The 15,839-nt window shown below is 43.6% G+C and overlaps 1 protein-coding gene across 11 annotated transcripts in view; it reads right to left on the bottom strand.

Moving 5' to 3' along the window:
- MIB2 (MIB E3 ubiquitin protein ligase 2) overlaps positions 1-15,839 on the bottom strand; it is a 107,999-nt gene that overhangs the window by 39,509 nt on the left and 52,651 nt on the right. For 10 of the 11 annotated variants that reach the window (XM_054009384.1, XM_054009386.1, XM_054009383.1 and 7 more), the window contains one exon: positions 3,276-3,382. The exons of the other annotated variant lie outside the window; for it this stretch is intronic. In XM_054009384.1, coding sequence (XP_053865359.1) covers positions 3,276-3,382 — 107 coding nt within the window. The remainder of the gene's footprint in view (positions 1-3,275; positions 3,383-15,839) is intronic. 11 annotated transcript variants of the gene reach the window in all.

Raw genomic sequence — 15,839 nt, 5'->3', positions numbered from 1 at the left:
AAGGTGCATGACGCGTGCGCATCTTTAAGAACACAGGTCTGTTCAGAAAGCTGCAAGCAGGGACTTTCTTTCCAGATTGCAAAATAACCATTGGTGATGTTGAAAGGTCAGTCGTGATCCTGGGAGACCCAGCCTACTCCTTGCTCCCATGGCTCACCAGCAGCCTGGACAGCACTAAGGACCGGTTCAACCATAGGCTGAGCAAGTGCAGAATGGTGGTGGAATGTGCCTCTGGTCGTTTAAAAGGTCGCTGGCGTTGTTGGTTTACTAGATTAGACCTCAGTGAACGCAATATTACCATTGTTATTGCCGCTTTCTGTGTGCTCCATAATATCTGTGAAACAAAAGGGAGAAAAGTTTCTGCAGAGTAGAGGGTTGAGGCAGATTGCCTGGCAGCCAATTTTGATCAGCCAGACACCACGGCAATAAGAAGAGCAAATCAAGGGGCTCTGTGTCTCCATGAGGCTTTGAAAGCCAGTTTCAGCAATGAGCCAGAATAATGCGACTTATTTGTATTGTTCCTTACAAAACTGTCCCCTCCATTGTATTTTCTCCCCTGTAAATTCCAGCCCCACCAACCACCATGTGTTGAATGAATAAAGAGCCTTTTCTTCTCAATACGTTAAGTTTTATTATGCACACAAACACACAGAGACAGCAAAGATAAAATAAGCAATGGGGCAAAAGGGCTGATGACCCTGTGGGGGGAGACACAAGGAAAGCTTGCTTACAGATGAACTGCAACAACAATCAAAGGTGTGGGAACGGGCGCCTTCTGGTCCTTGTACCCTCCCTTGGTGTTGAGTGCAAGAGATACTGAACTTCTCCCCTCCCCGCCTCATAGGCCATTTGGGGAAGGAGGATGTAGAACTCGGCAATGATGGCAGCAGGTTCAGCATTGGCTGCAGAGGAACTGTAGTAGCCAGCTGCCTTTCTTGAACCTCAGATGCCTCAACATGTCTGACTGCTCCTTCATAATCTGCAGCATCTCTTCCTGCATGGCACACTCTTGTTCCCTCCATACTTTAAGCGCCGTCTTGTCACTCTCAGAGACATGCATTAACTCATTGAACATGTCTTCCCAAGTCTTCTTTTTCTGCCTTCTAATCTCTGTCCCGGTGTGGAGGATGTGCTGATGGACAAGATTTCAGCTGCAAGGAATGCAAAGCACAAGGGTAGCATGGACCGTGCATACATGGTTTCTGGTGCAAGGTTAATTTTAAAAATAAAATAAAAAAAAAACACCCCTTAATATACTTCACTGCAAGCCACAACATAATCACAACCGCTGGCTATTGCAATAGTCTGTTTGCTGCTCCAGCCACAAGGCATGGGCGAGAGGCCTTGTGCTGCTGCTTTTGTGAAGACATCCTTGGGATCACAGGTTGGAACGTGAGGAAAAAACCCCTTTTCCCTAGCAACCTGGATGGTTCTTGAGGACAGGCACCAGTGTAAAGCCCCCCCAAATAGTTAGTATTTTTTACAAAAGCGGCACTGGGTTGGGGGGGAAGGGAGACAAACAGGAAGCTGCCCCCCTTTTTTTTCAAATGCTGCTTGCAATACCCGGTGATCCCTTCCAATCACAACTATAGCACATTTGGGGAAAATGTGGTTGTGACAGCCAGATTTCACCAAACGGGAGGCGGATTACTTGTTGAATTGTTTGCAGCTTAAGGGCAAGCATTGAAAACTTCCCGTTTCCCCTAGGTGACCCTATGCAATATCACTCGCCTGAGCATAACAGAGGTGGCAAGGGAGCTGATGTTGCAAGCGTCTGGGTACAGACCTGGTCCTTATGCTGCAATGCTGCGTGCTACAATGATGCCAGAAGAGTGAATACTGGAGTGGCATGGGAAAGTGTCCTACCATGGTGGATGAAATAAGGCAGCCCTTCCCAGAAACTTTCTGCGAGGGATTGCAGAGTACCTCCATGAAAGCTTCTTAGAGGTCTCCATGGAGGATTCCCAGGCCATCCCTGTGCACATAAAACAGTCTTTTTCGGAGAGCACCCTCTGAGTAGCTGGAGTGGCCACCGATACCCAGTACATCTGCTTTTTTGTTCAGATTAAACATAAATAGCAGCATGTAACCCCTACAGTTTGACTGGAAATGTGCACTCACCAGAGGTGCCTTCCCCAGCATCATGCTCCACCATCAACTGGTCCTGTGAAGGGATGGGCTGCAGGGTTAAAAACAGTTCTTGGCTGTCGGGGGAAATGGATCCTCCACTTGCCTGCCTCACACTCGCCGCCTCCTCCTCCTCAACGATGTCCTCCTTGTTGTTGCCAGAGGTCACCCGGGGCTCCTGGGAGGTATCCACAGAGCGTGGTGGGGTCGCAGCAGAGAATCGCATGCAGTTCCTCATAAAAGCGGCATGTCTGTGGGCCAGAACCAGAAAGACTGTTCGCCTCCCTTGTCTTCTGGTACGCTTGCTGAAGCTCATTTATTGTCATGTGGCACTGTTGCATGTGCCTGGTGTAGCCCTTGTCTCCCATGCCCCATGCAATCTTGGCATAGATGTCAGCGTTTCTTCTGCTGGATCGGAGCTCTGCCTGCAGTGTCTCTTCTCCCCTCACAGCAGTAAGATTTAACACCTCCTGCGTACTCCATGCTGGAGAGCGCTTGCGGCCTTGAGACTCCATGATCAGCTGTGCTGGCGAGCTCTCCAGTCTCCACGCTGATCAAACAGGAAATGAACATTCAAAAGTTCCCGGGCCTTTAACAGGGGAGCAGCTGTTTCCTGTACACCTGGCTGACATTCAGTAGAGTTGAAAGTGCTCTCCAGAGCGGTCACAGCAGAGCACTGTGGGACACTTCTTGGAGGCCAATTCATTCGAATTATACAACGCAGCGTCTACACTATCCCCAGGTCAACCCGTGGGTGTCGCATCAAGCGCTACGCCTCTCGCGGAGGTGGAGTACAGAAGTCAACTTTACAGGCCACTTAGATGGGTGAAAGGGACTTGGTAGTGTAGACACATACATTATTAGATCGACTTAACATGGCTTATGTCAACCTAAATTTGGAGTGTAGACCAGGCCTCAGATAGGAGAGAGAGGCCACAGAAATGAATAAATACAAGGAAACACATACTAAATTAGAGCTATTAATAAAAAAAAACATCAGTAGCATCTGAATAGCTCCAACACGTTCCCTGCTGTAGTGTGCATTTGCAGTTAGCAGCTTGGTATCAAACTGTTTTTATAGTAGATTTTGTAAGAAGGGGGGTTGTGTGTGTAGGGGAGGGGAAGGGGAGTGGAATTACGATCCTTACCATCCTGATTACCCCACTCCCAGTCTGGGCCACGGACAACTTTGGCCCCCTGGAAAGTGCCTTTTAACGTGATACGAGGCAAGTTCTGTCGTGGACCCACCGTGACTCTGAAAGACAAAAGCCAGAGAAGATAGACCCATTTATTATTATTGGCATTGGGGTAGGACTCAGTTAAGATTAGGGCCCCAATGCTCTGGGTTCTGTACAACCACACAACCCCTGCTCTGGAGAGCTTACAATCTAAATAGGCAAAATGGACAAAGGGCTAGGGGAAAAGATACAACATACAAGCAAAAGCCCCGGTCCTGCAGGTTAATCTCCATGGGAAGACCCTTACACTTGTGCAATGCTCAAATTATTGCAGAAGGATGGGTTTGATGCCACACAGTGCCATAGACTGTGATCTTGAGCATGCCACTTAGCCTCTCCGTGCCTCAGTTTCCCATCTGTTAAATGGGGATAACAGGAGTGTTGTGAAGATAAACACATGAAGATTCCGAGGTGCATACTGTGGTAATGTGGACAATAGAAGTACGACTGATAGGCAGACATAATCTTAGTGAGGTTCTATACTAGTGCACAGGTCTACCCACACTGAGCAGACTGCAGGATCAGGGCCAAGAGCACACAGAACAAGGTGGGGATGAGTTAACAGAAGAGGATTAAGACAAGGAAGGAAGGGGTTGTGGAGATGGACATTAAGGGAAAGGACAGGGAGGCTGGCAGCAGCAGGCACTCAAGATGGTCTATTTCACACAGCTCTGGACTTTAGAACACCCTTTGATGACTGAGAAAGAGGAATTCATGTTGATCTAAAGTTTTAATGCAGTTTCACACACACCACTCAGCACATCCAGGACCAAGAACTAAAAACGGAGCGTCCCCCTTTTTGCAATACACTCAGTATTCTTGAGGTTGCTGTGTGGGGAAACCAGAGTTTTTAGAAAGTTTGGGTAAAAATGATTTCATGAGATTTGCAAACCAGAGATCACAGCAGGAAAACAAGCTTATTAAGGGGTCAGACTTGGATACTTTTAACTCATGTCTAGTAATACCTTACTCTAGGAGGACTCTACAAACTACCAATAGAATACGGTTCTATTCATGGTAAGACAGACTAGAACAATCAGGCCCTAAGTAACCTCATTGATCTAACTGTTCAGACAGTGCTATGGAAGATCTAATGCTCAGAGCATTATTAAACGGTCTTACACCATATTTTGAGGATATATTAGTCTCAGTACAACATATGCAAGGTTATTCATGTTTCAGAAGTGGAACACCAGAACTCAGCAATCCAAACTATCATGCTCAGACACTGAGCAGAATCCTTCAAAATAGATCAATGAAGGAGAAAAGGGGGGGGAGGGAGGAAATGATGTAATTGCTCCTCCCACAACCAATCACACAAGGGCACAGAACTTCTGTATAGCCCCACAGGCACCCCCTGCTCCCAAAGCCTTCTATACAGGGCACAACTCTAGAAAGTACCTAATAACAAAAATGCAACTCAGTTGCTCACTACACTGAGAAATTAAATGGCTAAAAAACACAGCTTTCCAAGAAATCCAGCAAGTCCAACACAGAAAGGCCACGTTTAAAAGCGATACCTACATGATGGTAAATATAGGTTCTGACGTCCTGTTAAAACAGCTTCCAATTCCCATAACGTTTAGACAGTTTCCCCGCCCTTCCAGAGTTCGCTGCTTCTGTCTCTGCTCCCCCTACAGAAGGCTTCTATTCCACAAAAATCCTCAGCAGCCCAAGTTTTTAAGAATGTTTGTTCTGCTCAGTCTAGGGACAGATGACTTTTTTCCTTGGTTAGTACAAAAGTAGTGCAATCCATATCTGCACAGTGACTGAGTGTAGCTCTAAGGTTAGGAAAACAATAGTGAAACTGCATTGAACTCTGAATGCTTTATTTAATCCCCCTCTAATACCTAGAGACAGAAGGCTGAGACGCAGGAAGATAAACTCCTTACGCTGGTACTTGGAAATGGTGTTTATCAACTCACCAAAATCCTAAATCTTGTGCCTTCTTTAGCTTGCTAATGGATCTTCCATCATGTGCTGAACATCCTAATGTGTTTATAAAAAGGAGATATTTACACACACATCCTGCTAATTGTGGGCTTTTCATTATCTAGAGTGTAACCTGATGGAGGGAAGATACAAACATTTTTTAATACCATCCAGGACATGGCATACCAGACAGCTATCAGCTTCATATGACAGAGCATAATCAGGAAGCAGTGTTGCACAGCTCAGCTAATTAGAAACACCAAGCAACGATAATTTTATTGCATCATATTATACCCATGCCTTAAAAGATACACCTAATATTTGCCCTCAAAGCTAGTGTTTATCTGTGCACTACGTGGCTAAAATACAAGGTAGCATTGTGCTGCTGTTCTACTGTATTATGTTGAATGCTTTTCTACTCTCGTTGAAGCACCTTATAGTCAGTCATGCACACAGAGCATTTGATAAAAGTTGTGTTTATTACACAACATCTCTAGCTTTAAAACAAGAATGAGGGAGGACAGTGTGGGTTACGGTTCAGACACTCAGCTGCAATATGGGAGACCTGAGCTCTGCTATAGACTCCATATGTGACTTGGGCAAGTCACTTCACCCCCGTGTCACTCTCCCCATTTGTGAAATTGGGATGATGATGATGATGATGATATTTCCTTCTCCCACCCTTTGTCTGTCTTGTTTATTTAGACTGTAAACGTTTCTCTGGAGGGATGGTCTGTCTGTACAGCACTTTGCACAATAGTGTTCTGAATTCCGATTCTAGCGGTTACTGAAATACAGAAATGAACAGTAAATTGTCCTTTCTTGTTGAAAGCTAGATGCAGGCAAGATGACGCTTTTGTTCAAACAGCAAGATAGCTCATCCCATGCATGGAGTTTCTCATTATGATTTCCCTTTAAGTTTGATCACATTACAACAGGCATTTTGTATCTGTAAGTACTTGAGGTACTACTGTCATTTCCAATGGGATTCGTAGGCTGTTCACCAACAAAGAGGAAAAGACGAGCTGACAAACTCAGCAGGTTTGGTTTTTAAGACCCCAGACTGTCTTCAGTTAGTCTTATTTATAAATACAAATCCAGTCACATTTTGCCTGCTCAAGTTTATTTTTAAATTCACCGCAAATATGGTCTCAGACACATCCTAAAACTATCGCTGTGCTGATCTCAGTGCTAGCAATTAAAGATTCATTTGACTCCAAAGTGCAATTTTCAAGGAGACAGGAGAGACACTCTGCTCAAACCATGTGGAGACACAATGAGCAAGTGGAGAACAACCATAAGGAACGAAAGATGTATTATGCGGTCTCTCTTTATGGGTTTTTTTTTATTTCTCCCTCTGCTCTATTTATGCAACCTAGAGTTACTTCTCTTAAGCAACCATTCAAGGGTCCAGCAAAAACAAAAACAAAACCTCCTTTCCTGGTAGGAGGTGGCTCTTCAAAAGAAGGTAACAGAATTGTATTGGGAGCCATGGAGAAACTTTAAAATGATCATTTAAGACAAACAGTTGGACTATGGGAGGTAGGATCCTCTGCTGCTTCAGTCTTGAAACAAACGTTTAAAACCCTCCTCTCCCCTTGATGAATTCCTCTCAATTTCTCCAGTTAACTAATCAGTCACAAGGCCACTATTTACTTGACCAAATTCGGACCTCAACAGAGCAGATTTTTTTTCTTCAACTTTGTGATGTAGGAGCTAAAGCTGGGCCGCGGGGGGGGGGGGGGGGGGGGGGGAAGAGAATTGATTGTCTTTTTTGTTCAGAAAAATGTGGTCTCTTAACCCTTGCATCCTACAAACCCTATGGCTCAGATCTAGACAAGAACAATAGCTCTGGAACTTGTAAACGGAATGGGTTTTGAAGGAAGTCTCTTTCAGAGCAGGATTACAAGCTTGCTGTATCCCAGGCACACAAAAAACTCAGCTCAACTCCTACATCCACCTATTTAATGAAGTAACTTGAAAACCATTTTAATTTTTTTGTCATTTGAGCAAGAACTAAACTAGGACAGAGGATATCATTAAGACCAAGAACTTAGCAACATTCAGAAAAGGTTTTGACATTTATATGGATAACAAGACACTCAGAATTTTGGAAAGGATACAAAATCCCATGCTTCAGGGTTTAACACAATCTAACTACTAAAGATTAAAAGGACTACCTGGGGGGCAGATTATTTTATATCTGTCCACTGCAGGGTTTCTTGCACCTTCCTCTGAAGCCTCTGCAGTTGGCCACTGTCAGAGAGAGGACACTGGACTAGCTGGCCTGGATCTGAAGCCATCTGGCAATGTGCATGTTCATAAGTTCCCAAAGTGATTGAAAACAATGTGAAAGGAAAGGACATTAATATTTATTCATGAAGAACAGACAGCAGAATGTTCATTTTATAACAAACACTCCCGACGTGAGCAAACAGAAAAGCACCAAATGTTAGATTTCAAGTGACCTATTTGAGAAAAGATAAGAAAATTGACTGAAGTGGCATTGCACATAACAAATTACACAACTACTGCTTCTCTGTAGAAATGAACTAGTTTAGACAGTGTGTGAATTTCCTGCTTCAACTTTTATCTTCAGGTCGGTCACCAAGATGCGCTAAGGAAAAGGGGACTGCAAATTCTATCAGAACATTAACAGGTCAGGGCAGCCCAGAGCTTACCAACATAGCTGCTGGAGACATTATGCCCCAGCCAAAGATCCAATGTATGGTTCAGTTTCACCCTCTGCCGCCCTTTCTGTAGGCCAGAGTCAGTTCCTCTCCCTGCAATTGACAACACTATGCTCAGCATGTTGCCCATGAGTCTAAGTGATGATTTATGGGCAGACCAAAAGACCTCACCCTCCCAGCAAACAGCAGAGAACACTGAAAGCAAAGTGACCCTGTCTCTCAGGAGGGATGGAGGAGAACAGCTTTTTGCTTTTTCACTTACGTTTAGGACTCAAATGGGCTTGTTCGAAGCCCAAAGGAGGTGAGATGAGAGTGGGGCCATGAGGAAAACGGCTGCACAGCTAATTCCCATACAGGAGACGCTGACCTTGTCTTTACTGCCAAAAAAGGTGCATTTTTTACCACAGGGTAACTAACATCCCTGACCTATCCTGAGGTAAAAATAACTGTGAAAACCAGGCATTTTAGTTTTCCTGTGATGTGAACTTGCCAAGGTCACTCCATGGAGGGGGTATAGGGCTGCTTACCTCATGCTAAAAATTAACATGTCTTGTCTTCAGCGGCTTTTGAACCTCAGACTTCCCGGGTGACCTTGGGCAACTCACTTCATCCCTGTGTGCCCCAGTGCCTCATCTCAGGAGTAATAAGTCTTCCTTTTTCTCTACCCTCTAAGTAGGCTGTGAGGTCTTTGGGGCAGGGCCTGTTTTTTACTGTATATTTGCACAGGGCCTAACAAAACAGGGCCCCAATCTCAGGTAGAATCTCTAAGTACTACCGTAATACAAATACTGACGTTTCACTTTTGGGAAAGAGGATGAAGATTTAGTTCTGTTCAGAATAGGTGACCTCCGAAAGTTTGAACGCTCCCTTCTCCTGGCCTCACACAAGTGGTGACCTTGTCTGGAACCGCGCTGCCTTCAGAGCAGGCTGATGACCAGCCATACAGAACAACAATGCAAGGCCCAGCTGTCCTGAACCAATACATCTTGGTTTGTAATCTATTTTGAGGTGTTTTGCTCCAAATACTGGATAGCAACCAAGGTTATGAGTGTGTTGCAAAAATACCCTGGGGATAAATTTAATCATTTCAATATTGCCTTTAATAACTATTTTAATTAAGACAGCCATTTGCAGCTGGGCCCATTTCCGCCCTAGAAATTCCAGCAGTATTACATTTCTATAAGGTCCCCTTGGACAGCATTAGGAGCATATCACTGTACATAAACAAAGCTTTTCTTCTGCAACTCATATGCTGGGAACCAAAGTGCTGAGGGTATTCAGACTAAGCTTCTTCTATCTAGGTATTTATATGTCTCTCCCCATCCGTGTGCCACACTGACATTAATGGATTTACCCTGAACGCCCCTGAAAGAGAGGGAAGTAACACTGTGCACTTTACAGATGGGGAAAAGAGGCACAAGTCTATAATGATTCACCCAGGCTCAGACAGGTGCTGTTGTATTACAGTAGCAACCACAGACCTCAACTGAGGGTCCATTGCTCCAGCATTGTACATACGCCTAGTGACAGATGGACCTGCCACAAACAGCTTGTAATTCTAAACTAAAAAACAACCACCAGAGGCTCAGAGAAGAGGAAGTGCCACGGCTGAGGTCACGCAGCAGATTGGGACAGAATCAAGCACCCGGGCTCCCAGTAGCATCCCACCCACTAGACCAAGATGTCTCTGCTGCAGAGTCAGGAACTGTACCCAGATCTCAAGTCACAACAACGCCTTAAGTGCCTTCCTCTAAGGATACTTACTGACCTAAAAGGTGATAAAATTTGCTTCTGACATACGAAGCCAGTGTGGAAAAAAAGACCCTGAAGAACAAGAATCCTGTAGGTAAAGCTCTGAGTGATCTGGACGTCAGAACACAACTACACAACAAGTTCTGGATTAACTTTACTCTCACAGGAAAGCATTAAATTGGGCCACTCCCAGCTGGGGATAAAGGAAATTCTAACAAGTGTCAGCAGCACCGACAACTGCTCTCCAGCCAAATACAAGGCTTAGATGGACGACACTGGTGACTAAGGGATCAGGACTCACGTAAACCTATTTTGGGGACGATCCTACCAAGAATTTCAGTGAGTTAATCCGCCACTTCCTTACTGAGATGCAGCACACATGCTTCCTCCCCATACCCAGACAAGGGCGGATGCTTTGGTTTTAGAGGTTACAAAAAGTTCACGAAGCCACCCTGGGGCAAGTTTTCTAACTCAGGCCCCTAAATTGCTATCACAAAATATATGTGCAGATATGCCAGTGCTGTACCAAATGTGCGTTAAGGAAAAACCTACAGAGAATTTCTAAAAATGTGCATTAAACTTCGGACCTGCCAATCTCACCTAGTCTCTTCTTTCAATGTCTGCATTGGTCTGAACCATGGAATTTATAAATTCCACTCTTCCTCTACCTGCAGATGACAAAGGCATTTTAATGAACCAAAGGGGAATTTGCTGGAAGGAGTGAGTTTAATACATGCACATATAAATGCAACTGGCATCAAAGACAGCAAATGGGTAAAAACTTGTCCACACAAATGTCATTTCTTTCGCTGTATTTAGATTTACAAGGGACTATTTTTTAACAGCAATGGAGGAAGCCCAATGAATGAGGTGAGAAATATTTGGTTAGGAGCATGTAGCCTCTCCTTGGGGGCTGGAGAAAGTAAAAATCATGGCATGTTTACTCCAGAAGCCTTTGATAGATTTCTTCCAATGTTGGGTCGAGGGGGTAGTTTTGTTGCCTTTTCAATAGCCATATCCCAATACAAACACTAAACACAGAGGGTGAAATCCTGATCCCATTGCAGTCAATGCTAGTTTTCTCTGTTCAGGCTACCAACAGGAGAGTAATTATATGGTTATACACAAGGTGGTGGGCTCTGTGATATGGACGTTAGTTCACTGGGAACTGAACTGGGAGCAACTCATTTCACGCAAGCCACCAAGACACCCTTCACTACCCAACCAGCGACCTAGAAGCAACAGGATCTTTATCCAATTACCGATCTCCTGAGCCATCCAAATCCCACACTTTAGTTATTAAATGTAGCCCTTTTGCATAACTCTTGCTAGTGCTCGATAGTTCTGAATCATACGTGGTCGGAAACATAATTAGTGATGGAAATCGCTATGCAACAGAATCTGAGCAGGATTGCAGAGACAATGTCACCCAAAAAGGGTCACATGATTTGAAATCTGTTCCAACAGATTGTTGTCAGATGATACAAATGTTTCTGGGAGCTGCAGTCACAGATGGAAGAAAAGGCAAGCTGAGTGGTGGGGCCCAAGTGTACATATGCAAACCTGAGGTGTCAAAGATGCTGCCCTGTCTGTCAAGGATGCTCTATAATATTTTCAGCATCATAAATGAAAATAAAAATTCCTGAAGAGTTGGATTGTTTTGGGCCAAAATGGAATTAGCTTGAGCTCAGAAACTGCCTGCGCATTAGACTCTCAAACAACAGCCTGGCTGACACACAAACCCATTAAAGGAACACAAAGATTTTAGATACAGAATATGAAAGACAAGGGAATGCTGAGAAAGAGGCTGCCACAATACCATGGCCCTGGGCACTGCAGCACAAGGGAGGGGACAAAAGAGAATGTGAAACAAAAGATACAAGAAAATATATGGGATGGTATGCAAAACCCTACAGTTAGGTTGTAGAAGGAGCCTGACAGTCCCTCTTTCACTGACTGAGGGCCACACGACAGCTCTGAGCAGATGCAGCTTTTACACTTAATTGCTCACATAGGAAACAATCACATTAGAGTGCCTTAGGTCATTTAGTCTAGCCCGGTGCTAGGGTGACCAGATGTCCCGATTTTATAGGGACAGTCCCGATTTTGGGGTCTTTTTCTTATATAGGCTCCTATTACCCCCTTCCCCCCGTCCTGATTTTTCACACTTGTTGTCTGGTCACCCTACCCGGTGCGTGCCAGTGAAAGACTGCTCCCTACGTGATGGCTTCCTAGTGCTTTGGCCACCATCTCCCTTGGCAAAGAAATTCCTCCGCCTAACAGATCTCACTGTCAAGAGCTTATTGCTGACATTTAGCCTCAGTTTTCCATAGCTTATTTTCATGTGGTTATTCCTAGGAAAAAGAAATTCACACACCTGCTAATGGCTTCTCCAGTGCCTTGGATGTTGTCTTAGTGCAGAATCTATGGAACAGATGTCTCAGAAAATGTCACAACATACAACAATACTAAGTTCTATCAGAGGATTTGCACTGACAGCTGTTATTGGGGCTGAAAGCACTGAACTCCTGAGTTTTTCTGATGCAAGCCTTAGCAAAGAAGTCAAACTTTCAGAAGGGGGAATTTTGGTTTTTAATTTCCGTTACCCTTTGCTTAGGCTCCTCCTTTCTATAATTGAGGATTTTTGAAAGTGACTGTCACATTAAATCAGGAAGCAGGAAGAAATCTCTTTGCTTATTTTAGAAAAAAAGGAAACAATTTAGGAGAAGAGAAACCGAGACACCAAATGCAATCACACATGTATTAAAACCCAAAATGCATTTTATTTTTTCCTCTCTCTCTCTCAAGGCAGATCATAATGTCAAAAGGTAAAATTAGGTCACAAGAGAAAATGAGGATGAGGATTTTGCCCCATGCTAGCAACCGAGATATAGCCATATAAAAACTCACAGGTTCAACGGAATTCCAGTGGTATAAACCAAGATGAATGGAATGGAACAGGAAGGAGGCAGGGGTACTGTAGTCAAAATGAAGATGCAATAGGGCTAAATGAAAGAAGGTTGCAAAGGATATGGCTCCAGGTACAGCTCTTGACCACTCGTCTCCTGGAATACCCAGTTCATGCTAAAAATAAACCAGACAACATTCCCTTGAAAAAAGTAATGATACTCTCAAGATAACTCCCAGGCATGCGTTGATAGCACTCTCCATACAGTAAGGAAACAACATGGAAATAAAGCAAGAATGGCATCAGACTTCTGGATTTTTTAGTACATCTTTATGTACATAATATTACTCACAACCACACGCAGCCTTGTTTAAGGCTACAGAGACCTAGATGGCTTTCATTTATCTTTTTCTAAATGAGGGCTGCATAACATCCATTAACCTCAATAATTTAATCATGAAATCATGCAGCAAGAGACTAGATGGCGATTGCGATGAATCAGCCATAGGAAAAGCTATGACTTTGATAAACACATTTCATTCAGAGCTGCCAAGTTTCAGCCAGAGGGAGACTTGGAAGATCATCAACACGATCAATTTTCTAGCATGAAACAGCAATACAATAGCCATACACCACTGGTTTGCTAACAATCCCTAATGCTCCTTCCCTTCAACATGGCTGCACTGTCTGAAAAGTGACGTATCTGTTGGACTTTAGCTTCTTCATCAGGCACTTAACATCTCAGGAGATTCCCTTTCCCTTGCTACCGGCAGGTCCCCGGCAGCATGCAGGGTTGGGGATGGGATCCCCATTCCTGACTCATTTATAGAGCCCTGCAAGGATCTGAATGTACCCAGAGTTCAGGGATTTTATCACCTCATAATAAATATGTTTATATATGCAAACTAAAGGAAACGTGTCTGTGGACTGGCTAAATAAAGATCAGCTCTTGTAAAATGTTGCAGCAGTTGGAAAACACCTTTAAGAGTGTAATTTATGCCTTTTAGCTTCCATCAAATTAAATGTCTCTCTCAGACAGGAAACAGTTATTGATTGTTAGTGGAAAAATCATTTTACATTCAACCAGTGACATGGAAAAAGCCTCTCAAAAACCACGCTGTCCACTGAATGAAAATTAAGTTCCATTTCTAGAAGGCCCAGGGACATTACCGAGTGCCAATATCAGATCTCTGTGCGATGTCTCTACCAGGGTATTTACAGCTTTAGATGCAATAAGTCAGAAAGGCAACCAAGGAAAGAGGAGACATATTGGAATATTTCAAATCTGTAAAAATGGTGAACTCAATATAGCTTAGTTCTGAAAACAGGCAACTAGTCGGAGGATTATTTTATCGGAACTGGTTTTCTGAGCTAGAAAAAACACCTCCCATTGTGTCTCCAAAAAACAAAAGAATTTTTTTTTTTTTTTTTAATTAAAAATCCTAGACTGGAAGTGCTTTTGAATGTTCTACAGGCTCCCCCAATGATGTTCATAAGAAGCCTTTTTTTAAATGGCAGATTACTGTGCTGGGAATGATGCAAAGGCCCTGGGAGAATGCCAAGTGACATATTTTGTTACTCATCCTTTAACATAATTAGCTCAAAACAGGGGCTAAGAAGTGCTTTGAGCAGTTCTTACTGGCAGTTTACTCACACAGCACCAGAATGACAAAGAAAGATCAATTACACAAATGAAAGAAAAACTCCATTATTTTCCTTAACAATTAAGAAACTTTTGGACAGACAATAGGAAACACAACAAAACCCAAATCCCAATTAATCTGATGGTGTAGGCTTCAAAGAATCAAGTATCTTAACAACTGAAAGATCTGATCAGAATTATTTGGAAAGTTAAAAAAAGCATAGCACAAACAATAGCCCATACACCTTCTTACTGGTCCCATGCACTCATCTTTCCACTCCTGCATCACATTTAATCCTCTCTTCTTAGCCAACAAAAACTTGTCAGCTAAATGTAAAACCAAGAGATGGCAATAACTGAAAATAGAGGTATTTTGTTCAGACATACCCTATTGCTTTGCAATTTACATAGTTCTTAAACGGGCAGCACTGTTTGACAATTTAGGCCCCAAGTCTAAGGTGGTTTCATTTTATTATTTTTTACAAAGACAGCAAACATTCTGGCAGTAATTTTAGGGTATTTTTTGCAATACAAATATAGTTGTGTTGTGCTAATGCAAGAGAATCAGCGAAGCCTTAGCTACATTTGGATTTTTTTGGACAAGTAATTCTCAACAGGTCCTGCTGTATTACTGGTAACTCTGCTGGGAGCCGTAGCAAAGAGGGGCCTTGAGAGGGCCCAGGTATTTTCACCTCCATGCTGTCTAATGCAAGACTAGACAACATGGAGATAAATAATATTCAAACCTTGTTTACACTGTAGCTTTCCATCACAGAGAACTTCACCTGTCGGCAATTACAGATCAGATATCTTATTGCAGCCAAGACCACAGTGTCACTATTTTTACTGTCCAAGCTGAGAGGAAAGTAAAAAGGGCCCAAATCCTGCACCACCTTAAGTCAATGGGAGTTTTTCCATTGAGTTCAAAACTAGACACCTGGCAACCCTATAATCTAGATCTGACTATTTGAGAAAGTCATCAGGAAGTGCCACTTCCTTTCCAGCTGTAACCCACAGGGGAATTCATTCCTGTTGCGAAGTCGAGAAGTACTTTGCCACTGGGAGGAAAGGAGGAGCTTGTGGTTAACCCACTAGACTGACTCAGGTTCAGTTCCTAGCTAAGCCACAGATTCACTGTGTGACTGAGAAAGTTGCTTCACCTCTCCGTCTCGTTTTCCCATAAGTAACTGTTCCCCCCCCCCCCACTTATTTAGGCTCTTTGGGGCATGGACTGTTTGCTATTTAGGTACGGTGCTTAGCATTATGAGGCACTTACCTTAGTGGGGGTCTCTAATCTACTGTAATACAAACAGATAATGTTATGCAGGTGTCACCACAGTTACGGATTTTTCCAAGTTTTTTTCTTAGGGTGTGAGCAAGTGCTCAGTCTTGGGATGAAATGTTGGCTTGTTTTGTTACGCAAGGTGATTTGTACAAGGAGCTGTGCAAGCAGCAGGAGAGTTCACTCTGCCTTGAGTTTCCAATGACAGTCAATGCTTGGGGCTGTGGTGCTCCCTGGGACCTGGGCAACTAGTGTCGGGCTGATGTTC

This window comes from Malaclemys terrapin, chromosome 19, assembly GCF_027887155.1.
Source record: "Malaclemys terrapin pileata isolate rMalTer1 chromosome 19, rMalTer1.hap1, whole genome shotgun sequence".
Lineage (NCBI taxonomy): Eukaryota > Metazoa > Chordata > Testudines > Emydidae > Malaclemys > Malaclemys terrapin.
The sequence above is the reverse complement of the archived record's forward strand: the minus strand, read 5'-3'. Positions and strand labels throughout refer to the sequence as shown.